Consider the following 11,053-nt stretch of genomic DNA (forward strand, 5'->3'; position numbering starts at 1 on the left):
CAGTAAACCGCTTGAACTCCGTCCACATTAATGCCAGCACCCAAGGTTTCCCAGCAGAACATTGCCCAGAGCATCACACTGCCTTTGACGGCTTGCCTTCTTCCGATAGTGCATCCTGGTGCCATCTCTTCCCTAGGTAAGCGACACACACACACACCCAGCCGTCCACATGATGTAAAAGAAAACGTGCTTCTTCAGACCAGGCACCTAATATAGGTGCTTCCAGTGGAGGATGAGGTCAGCACTCTGACCGGTCTGCAGCTACATTACGCAGCTCCATACACAGCAAGCTGTGATGCACTTTCTATCATAGCCAGCATTAACTTTTTCAACAATTTGTGCTACACTAGCACTTCTGTGGGATGAGACCAGACACTTTAGCCTTTGCTACCCACTCGTATCAATGAGCCTTGGGCGCCCATGACCGTGTCGCCGGTTCACCAGTTGTCATTCAGGTCCTTACGCTTGCCCATTTTTTCTCCTTCTAACACATCAACTTCAAGAACTGACTGTTCACTTGCTGCCTAATATATCCCAACCCTTGACAGGTGCCACTGTAATGAGTTAATCAATGTTATTCATGTCACCTGTCAGTGATTTTAATCTATGGCTGGTTGGATTTTTCCCCATTCTCAGTGGTATTATCAAAAATGGTTTTCATTTTCAAAAATCCATCAATTAAAATGTTTATTTTAGGAAAACAAAATGGTTCCTAGTCTGTAGCATCATTCTGAAGAACTGTTTCTGGAACCTTTTAGTTGAACAATGTATCTACAGATTTACATGCAGCCTAGTACACATGCAACACAACCAATCTCATCCAGAGTAATGTACTCTCTATTAATAATAATAATAATAAAAAAACTTTTAACAAACATTATGGGACAACTAAATCATGCAATAACTAAAACATCACAGACCTCCTTGAAATTTAGGGTGCATAATAATGCAAAAAATATTAAATATCACAATTATCTATAACAATTATTCACGTTTACATCAATTTAGGATTTTTTTTTTTTAACAAATCAATGAACAACAGTACTTTCAATCCCATATATTGGATCACAATAATAATAATAATTGAGTTGATCTTTTAAATGCTAATTACAAACATTACTAAGACTGAAACAAGATTGTGGCCATAGTCATGATTGAAATATAGATGTAATTAATAGTGCTGCCATACCTGAAGTATATGTAGTCTATTGCTTAGACCGCATAAGATAGACACTATGACCTCCATATAAATCAAAAGATGGATATACAGTATCTCACAAAAGTGAGTACACCCCTTACATTTTTGTAAATATTTGATTATATCTTTTCATGTAACAACACTGAAGAAATGACACTTTGCTACAATGTAAAGTAGTGAGTGTACAGCTTGTGTAACAGTGTAAATTTGCTGTCCCCTCAAAATAACTCAACACACAGCCATTAATGTCTAAAACCCTGGCAACAAAAGTGAATACACCACTAAGTGAAAATGTCCAAATTGGGCCCAATTAGCCATTTTCCCTCCCCGGTGTCATGTGACTTGTTAGTGTTACAAGGTCTCAGGTGTGAATGGGGAGCAGGTGTGTTAAATTTGGTGTCATCGCTCTCACACTCCCTCATACTGGTCACTGGAAGTTCAACATGGCACCTCATGGCAAAGAACTCTCTGAGCATCTGAAAAAAAGAATTGTTGCTCTACATAAAGATGGCCTAGGCTATAAGAAGATTGCCAAGACCCTGACACTGAGCTGCAGCATGGTGGCCAAGACCATACAGCGGTTTAACAGGACAGGTTCCACTCAGAACAGGCCTCGCATTGGTCGACGAAAGAAGTTGAGTGCATGTGCTCAGCATCATATCCAGAGGTTGTCTTTGGGAAATAGACATATGAGTGCTGCCAGCATTGCTGTAGAGGTTGAAGGGGTGGGGGGTCAGCCTGTCAGTGCTCAGACCATACGCCGCACACTGCATCAAATTGGTCTGCATGGCTGTCGTCCCAGAAGGAAGACTCTTCTAAAGATGATGCACAAGAAAGCCCGCAAACAGTTTGCTGAAGACAAGCAGACTAAGGACATTGATTACTGGAACCATGTCCTGTGGTCTGATGAGACCAAGATAAACTTATTTGGTTCAGATTGTGTCAAGCGTGTGTGGCGGCAACCAGGTGAGGAGTACAAAGACAAGTGTGTCTTGCCTACAGTCAAGTTGCCTACAGTCAAGCATGGTGGTGGGACTGTCATGGTCTGGGGCTGCATGAGTGCTGCCGGCACTGGGGAGCTACAGTTCATTGAGGCAACCATGAATGCCAGCATGTACTGTGACATACTGAAGCTCTGGTGAACTCCATGCCCAAGAGGGTTAAGGTAGTGCTGGAAAATAATGGTGGCCACACAAAATATTGACACTTTGGGCCCAATTTGGACATTTTCACTTAGGGGTGTACTCACTTTTGTTGTCAGCGGTTTAGACATTAATGGCTGTGTGTTGAGTTATTTTGAGGGGACAGCAAATTTACATTGTTACACAAGCTGTACACTCACTACTTCACATTGTAGATGCACATTGTGTCATTTCTTCAGTGTTGTTACATGAAAAGATATAATCAAATATTTACAAAAATGTAAGGGGTGTACTCACTTTTGTGAGATACTGTATAGTAATTAAAAATTACAATATATAATTCTGGTGGCACTGGAGCATAGCGGTTTTTGCCACCTCACAGCTCCAGGGTTCAATCCTGAGCTCAGGTACTATCTGTGTTCTAACCCCATATCTGCCTGGCTTTGTTCCGGTTTCTCAGATTTCCTCCCACCTTCCCAACACATGCTGGTAGTTGGATTGACTACTCTAAATTTGCCTAAGTCTGTGTGTGTGTGTGTGTGAGAGAGAGAGAGTGTGAGTGTGTGTGTGTGTGTGTGTGTGTGCATGGCACCCTGTGATGAACTTGCCTCCCATCCATGGCGTATTCCTGCCTTGTCCCCAGTGCTCCTGGAACAGACTCCAGAACAACCTCAACCCTGACTTGGATAAAGCAGTTTCTGAAGATGTAGGAATGTTTCCACCAACAGAGGACAGCAATGAGCAATAGTAAAATCAAAGCACATGCAGTGCTCACAAAATACTCACAAATGGTAAAAAATGAAAACAACACCATGTGGTTGGCCTGGTGAAACTGATAGCTGTTAGCAGACAAGAATGTCACATTAACTCCTGATGTTGAGCACCAGGGAATCCTACCCAAGCTCTGTGGAGTATGGAGGGGGACCAGCTCTTGGATGCTGCCAGTTTGGGGAAACCTCATCTGCAGTCAGGTCACAGTAGTGTGGCTTTATCATATCTGCAAACTCCAGCCTTGTCTTCTTGTGACATTTGTGGCTTCTTGTGACATTTAAACATCGCCTAATTAGATGATCATTTCACTCAGATTTCATTAGATGAATCAAATAAGCCTTCATGTGATTGCTAAGTTGCATAGTCTCACTGTATCAGCTAAATTGCTAAAACAAGAACCAAACACTATAACAAAGAAGCATACTCTTACAGCATGCCATAGCATGCTGCCAGAGTGACTTATTCATACTTACAGTTATGATGTTACACACACACACACACACACACACACACACACACACACACACACAACATTATGTTGAAGCGGAAGACAATGTTAGAAGACCATGTACAGGATGAAGTACACACAACTCTGAACTGAAGAGGATTTGAGGGCAAGTTTAAAATTTCTCATGTTTGAAACCGAACCCTCTCACACCGAACACACTACTAAGTAACAGCACCAAACCCCCCAACCCCCAAGCACTACAATCAAATCACAAAAGGTTGCACTAAAACTGTGCATTTGGATGGAGGATAAAGACCCGTAGTGTTTATCTCTGCATTAAGAGCTTCAGAGTAATTCAATTGTTGGTCCGTTTGCAGCTAGTAACAACATCAACAATCTCAATATAATGCGGTCTATTTCGAGAAACTATTATTGCAATATATTACATCAGAACATGAGTTAGTGGTACCAATAATCGTGTCTAATTTAGACTCTGGCTGGATAATAAATCACTACGGGTGCTGTGAGAACACGCTGGAGCAAGGACAGACACGTTCTCTGATTTCCCAAGGAAGGACTACACAGCTCAATGGAGGTGTGCAGTGGAGGTGTCCACCCAGCAGTGTAAAGACAACATTGTAGAATTCCAACAGCTTCTCTGATCCCAATCAATGTCCTGAGCCATATCGGTGGTTTAAACCGATTCAAACCGATTCTACTATAATGAGGTGATCTATCTTAAGAAACTTTCTTTTCTGTCTCAAGAGACTTCCCTGCTCTATCACACATTTCCTTTAAGCAGACCTTTTCAGCCTCTTCCCACCACTAAAGAAAGTAAGCTGTCAGTGTACAGCTCTGTTTACACAATGAAATGCTGGATAGTCATAGGCTATACTGTAGATGCAGAAGTGTCTTTGGGTTTGCCATGGTTGCAGGTAGTGTATGTAGCTATTACACTTTACTTTCATGATCAAGGTCTAACCTATTATTATGGTTTACAATATTGAGTTTCAGATTTACCACATGAAAAAAAAGATAAACAAATAATATTGTTCCAAAAAGCATCATTCACAACAATACCATATTACAATTTGAACAAACTCAAAGATCAAATAATAATTAAGGTAAAATTATAATTAATGTTCTCAATGGAAAGTAGTAAAATGCAGGCTAAATGCACACAGATGATACAGATTAGAACAAAATCCAATCCGGTAATTACCCACACACTGAAATGATGTAAAGAATTTAACTGAACACAAACCAAAAAGCATGTCATCTAAAATTGTATAATTTTGCAGTGACCGGCAATGCATCTAATGCTAGCATTGAACTGTTCAAGTACACCACGGAACCACTAGTCCAGAACTGGAACTACAGTAACTCTGACTGAAGGCTCTTTCAGCAGAACAGGACTGAGACAGCAAAAGTGGGTCAGTCATGTGCACTGTGCACCTTCTCACCTCGCACTATCTTCTGGACCAGCTGCTGACGGGCAACGATTCGGGCCAAACGCAATCCGGATCGCCTGTGGTGACTGTCCAGCCTCAGGTAAATGTCCTGAGTCTCAGGTGTCATGCTCCCAAAATGCTCAGTGTCCATACACTTGTCTGGTAATTCCAGTGTCATTACATCCATCTCTGTTTGTATCTCTCTCTTTCTCTCTCTCGCTCTCTCTCTCTCTCTCTCTCTCTTTCTTCGTTACCAATTTCCACAGACAGTTGTGGATACCTACAGGAAGTGTCTCTCTTTCTGCCCGTCTTATCTCCTGGACACTCCTTCAGCTTTCACACAGTGAGGCACAGCTGTTCCACATTCCACAGTGCTAAGAAACTCACTCCCACTCGAACTGGGAGTAGCATTAAGACCTTTTTGCATTACTGTACAAACACATACACACACATACACATGAAGTCAACTTTAATCTCAGAAAACACTCCTCTCCGATCTACCCACCTCACAGTCATGTGACTGAGCGAGGCGCCAATAAGGACAGGATATTGGAAGAAGAGCCAAAAAGTGCTTTATTCCAAACATTCCAAAGACAAAAAGAAAAAGAAAATCTGAGTAGAGTTTATGTGCTTCAATATGTGCACATGCGTTCATGTTAATATAATGAATGCACCATATGATTCAACTTAACTATAATGCTACCTAGATTACCCAAGATTAGACCACTTATACTTTTACAATATTTGCACTATATACAAAAAATACTGGTCACATATTAAGTTGATGTTCCTTTTACAGCAGCAGTAACAAAATATAAAGAAGGCAAAGAAGCAAATAAGGAGAAGAAAATCACTTTTTTGCTCAGCAATTCTGTGAAATGAGTTCTGTTACAGAGACACAGATCCCCCCCTTGTGGTACATAATGCCAATACACACACATGAAGTTGGTTAAATGTATTATTTTGATTTATTTAATCTGATTTATTACATGGTTCATGCAAAGAATGTAGTGAATTTGTGTGTTGTGCACACACACACACACACACACACACACACAAACATGCACTTTAACTACACTAAGGTGAATGCACTTAAGCTAAACTAAGGCATTTTCCACATTTTTGATGCTTGGTAAGTTTGTGAGTGACAACAAGCTGACGCTGCACCATAGACACACATACACACACACACACACACACACACACACACACATGCACATCTCCCATCTCCTACAGTGTATATGAGTTGATTTATGGCCAGGTTGATGTTGATGTTGTCTGTGCTGCCCTATATTCTCCCTGACTGAAAAGAGCTCACTAACATTCCTCACTAAATGCCTGAGCTCATACAGACTACACATTTAGTATCTTCTTGTCTCTGTTCATCTTGATTAGATGTGGAACATGAAAGAAAGGCACAATATATCACATGCAACCTAACTGACCACCGACCAGTGACGGTGAAGTGGGTTATGTATTGTACATTAGACCAAGCCAGACATGGCCCTCAAAAACCCATAAATCTCACCATCAAAGTAAGAATTAACTAGTGAAATGCCAAACCATAGCAGCTTCCAGATGCTAACAGGACAGGACTTTGCCAAAAACTGCAGGCAACAGCTTTGAGGTCACTGACCCCTAGTGGCTACAGCTTTAAATTTAGAAATGTGAAAGTTTTCTTTTACTATCCAGCATGGCCTATTTTCATAATCTCTGTACTCTTTTAAATGCAGCATGAATCTCCAAATTCCTATCAAATGAACAACCAAATAAACTTTCTATTTAATCGTGCATTATTCCATGCAGGTGGGACTCTGCTAAATCCAAGCCCACCTGAGTTAGACGGCATCAGGAGACATTCCACATACCATATTAATCATACCGACTGAGCCAAAAGTGGGAATCCCCAAATTCCACCTGTATTAGATTACAAGCAAACTGGAACTAATGCACAAAAGTTCATGAAAATACACCGAGATCTGCTAAAATATTTGCATTGCTATGATGACCATAAGAAGAAAAATGTGGGGGAAAATGTTGATATAATAGACTGGTTCAGCATCACCATGTGCTATAGCCTTGGGATATAATTTTAGAAAATATCTATTGAATGGAATCATATGATTGAGAATGACAGAGGTGTATCTGTGCAGCATTAGCATTTAAAATTGTGCCCTTTTTATCCTCATTAGATATGTGTACTTAATAAGTAAGCACTACAATGGAGTGAGAAAAGTTGTGTGGCTTGCTTACAAACACTTGAGCTAGTAATCTTCCTCTATTTCTATGAGGGTCACATGTATTAATCAGCCTTTATATTATAATTCAGTGTCTAATTAGTCCAACTAACAGGCTACCAGGTTTGTAAACAAAAACAGTAGCATCATACCTGTAGAATTTAGCCTTGCATTAACCAGCCCAATTTTTAAAGTAAATAAATCAGCCTATATGGAAAATGAAGCTTGTGAGTAGCTGTCTCTTCATACCTCCTCAATGAAAGAATCAACGAACACATAAAAAAGAGTGAGAAAATTCATTCATCTTCAGTGACTGCTTTATCCTGGCACGGTCTCTGTAGATACAGAGGCTATCCCAGGAACACCACAGTGCCATGCACACACTCATTCACACCTAGGGGGAAATTTAGCATAGCCAGCCCATGTTTTGGGGATGTAGAAGGAACCCAAAGAACCCAGAGGAAACCCATGCAGATGCTGGGAGGGCATGCAAAACTCCACACAGACCTGAGCTCTAGATCGAACCTAAGAGCCACTGTACCACCATGCCATCCATAAGGTATAAAGCAAACTATTTTCATGTGTTGAACTTGTCTGCCTCATTGATCAGGTTGGAATGTTGCTAGCCTAGAGACTGCTAGGTTTCCCCATTAAGGTAAAGCAGCTCACTAGTTAGATCTTTTTTCCCCTGAAATAGCATTGGACTTGCAGAGGATAGTGAACACATACACTGTTTGCTATTTCAGATATGTTGCAATGTTAGAACATAGTTTTTTTTTTAGCTTGCAACCATTGTTATGGTTTGATAGTGTACATTTTCAGAATAAGGACCAACTCCACTAAATTATATATTGATTTAAAAAGTTACCCAGGACGCAAGATCTATTCTTAGCCATCCATACCACCCACTTACTCTAGCTTCTACATTTTGCCCACAAATTTAGGCCAACTTTTATTGATAGCCCCTGAGAGATTACGGTATATGTAAAGATATTAAAGGTCATACAGCTTACTATTTTTTAACTTTTGTATTATTCTTGTCAATTGTCCACTGGAAGTGTGTCTATGAAACACATTTTAAGTTATTTTACACTGAAAACCATGTATTTCTGGAAGGGCATTCTCTGCACTTCCAACTAACACCAGGTTTTTACTCAAATATCCCACTAGACATTACTTCCAGACATATAAACAGACCCCAAATGTACATTAACTGACTTGAATAACACAGAATATGAGAAAGAAGGTGAGCAAAATATCCAGGCAAAACATTTCAGCACAGTGATTCACTACAAGCATGCATAATTTAAATCAGGTTTTTGTAACCGTTTGTTACAAATGGCGCTGAGATGAAAGTATTAATGTTTATTATTAGTGCGTCTTTCTACGTTCAATAAAGAGGATCAATGTAAACTACGAAAGTAATGCAAAGCCATCCAGTGATGTTTGTGTACACAGCTGCATATGGCGAATTATATAAACAGTTTGAAATTATGCACACTTAATTCATATTCTTTCTTAAACAGCATGTTTGATTTAATTTACCCCTACATGTTAATTAATACATTAACTAACAAACATGTACTAACATGTACTTAAGTTGGTCGTATTTTATGCTATAAAATTCATAAGCCTCACGTTGTAGGTAAGGTTATCTCTTCATTAGTTCGTTAGCTCTTCATTAGTACATGCCTTAACTCGTCATTAGTTCATATTTAAATAAGTACTAATTCAGGTATTAGTGCATGTTAGCCAAAACAATTATCTAAATAAGTAAAACGCTGAGCACTATATTTTCTGAGCACTATATTTTAAACTCAAGCCTTGAATTAATGGTCTACATCCATAAACTACAAACTAAACTTTTAAAAGAATTCTTCAGGAAACTTGTTTACTAGATGAAACTTAAAAAAGAAAAAGAAAAAAGTGAGAGAATATAGCCTACTGTACTATATAGCTATGTCAGGACAGGAGACCACCACTGGTATGTACGTAGTCCACAGTGTGTGATAAACTCTTTTGCTTGTTGACTAAGACCAAAGACTTGGCTTCTAAGCAAAGCACAGCTGGCGAGCATGCTTAGTATGCTAGTGTGTAGTTTTGGATTGAGCCTCACAGGAAGGACAGAACTGTGTGGGTTTGAGGGAGGTGAAGATTCAGCAGAATGAACTCAGAGGTGTCAGAGAAATGGAGCTCATCTCACGGGACCTGTGTGACCCATAACGCCATATGACCTCTTTATGAGTTCAGCAATGTACAGTAGGATTTAATAAAAGATTTAAATAACAAACACTAGCTCGGACAGACCGTTATTTTTTGCAAATAACGGTACATTCACAAAAAACTGCTTTTTAATTGAATTTAGAAGCTTGTAATTACGGTGAGAAACGTCAGGAAAAGTGTACTATGTTTCAGTGTACACACTTGTGCATTACAGCTGACGCATGCATGTCGGAAACATTAACTTCAACTTGACCTTCCCAAAATAGCAGACAGAGCGCTCGCGCCGCTGACATCATTCTGCGGAGCTCGCTGTGCTGTCGCGTTCAGTCCCAGCATCAATAAGTTCTCTGAAACTCTATGTAAAGGCGATGAGGAGCATGCGGTGCTGCTGTACTGACCTGCAAGTCGTCTCTCTCGGACATTTTTCCAGAGTAAATCCCAAGCCTTGGACGTGGAGTCGCGCAGCTGTTCGCTGATCGAGCGCCGCAGCTGCAGCTTTGTTGACTTTCGCCTCGTCGTCATTATGAAATATGACGCATTATAACGTGTCCGCGGCGCACCGTTATCGCTCCAGGCTCGGGACCCGCGATTTAGCTGCAATAGTCGTCACTCCATCTGATTCACGCCGCTGCGTCACCTTGCGCAAGAACAGTACAGTCACATTTTTCCCTGGCGCGAGCGTGTGTCGGTGAAATCGAGCTGGCCGTGCGTCATACTGACTGTAGCAGGCGCGCGCGCGCGAGAGAGAGAGAGAGAGAGAGAGAAAGAGAGAGAGAGAGAGAAAGCGTTGTTGGTAAGAAGCTGGTGAGAATAACGGAGACCGAGACAGATGTGAAGTTTTCAGCAGTGAGCAGATTGCAGATTGGTTTGGAAGCCTCACCCCTAAACGCCGTAACCTTGCTCTCTCTCTCTCTCTCTCTCTCTCTCTCTCTCTCTCTCACACACACACCCACACACTATTGCCTTACTATTTTTGTGAGGACCATCTATATACATAATTATAATGGAAGTAATTAATGCATGCCTACATCTAAACCTAACCTTAACCTTACCTTCAGGAGCCTAACCAAAATGTAAACATTTGTCTCTTGTAGGTGTCTTTTTTTTTTTTTTAAGCCCCCCCCCCCCCCCCCCCATTGCTTCCTCATTGCTTCCTCATTGCTTGTAATGTTTGTACTAGTACTAGTCTGTATGTAGTACAAAAGAATAGAAGGGGTTCTTAAAATTTTGAACATACAACAAGGAATTCTTGAAGTCTCTAACATGACATGGGACCATGTTTTCTTGACGTTTTAAGGCTAAAGGTGACCAGGCTTTCTGCGTGGCTGCTCCTAGGCTTTGGAGTAGTCTTCCTCTCCACATTAGATCTTCCCCTTCCGTTTCTGTGTTTAAATCCTCTTTGAAGACTTATTTGTATTCTTCATGTTTTAACTGAGGGTGTAAATTTTTCATTGGTCTTTTCTTTGGTTTTTGTTTACTCTTTTCATTGGTTTTAATTGTGCTGTATATTTCTTGTACAGCACTTTGGTTTCAACATCTGTTGTTTTAAATGTGCTTTATAAATCAATAAACTAAACAAAACT

The 11,053-nt window shown here is 40.4% G+C and overlaps 1 protein-coding gene across 3 annotated transcripts in view; it reads right to left on the reverse strand.

Annotated features, from left to right (window-relative positions):
- stard13a (StAR-related lipid transfer (START) domain containing 13a) overlaps positions 1–10,548 on the reverse strand; it is a 44,535-nt gene extending 33,987 nt beyond the window's left edge. Inside the window, exons 1-2 of one of the 3 annotated variants that reach the window (XM_053644769.1) lie at positions 10,523–10,548; positions 9,869–10,107 (exon numbers count right to left, since the gene is read on the reverse strand). In XM_053644769.1, coding sequence (XP_053500744.1) covers positions 9,869–9,992 — 124 coding nt within the window. In that variant the 5' untranslated portion in view covers positions 9,993–10,107; positions 10,523–10,548. Of the gene's footprint in view, positions 1–5,022; positions 9,443–9,868; positions 10,300–10,522 lie in introns of those variants that run through there. The other 2 variants (XM_053644768.1, XM_053644767.1) reach the window with 2 other exon arrangements.
- Positions 10,549–11,053: the final 505 nt, after the last annotated feature.

The sequence above is a fragment of the Ictalurus furcatus genome, chromosome 16, assembly GCF_023375685.1.
Source record: "Ictalurus furcatus strain D&B chromosome 16, Billie_1.0, whole genome shotgun sequence".
In the NCBI taxonomy this organism is placed as follows: domain Eukaryota; kingdom Metazoa; phylum Chordata; class Actinopteri; order Siluriformes; family Ictaluridae; genus Ictalurus; species Ictalurus furcatus.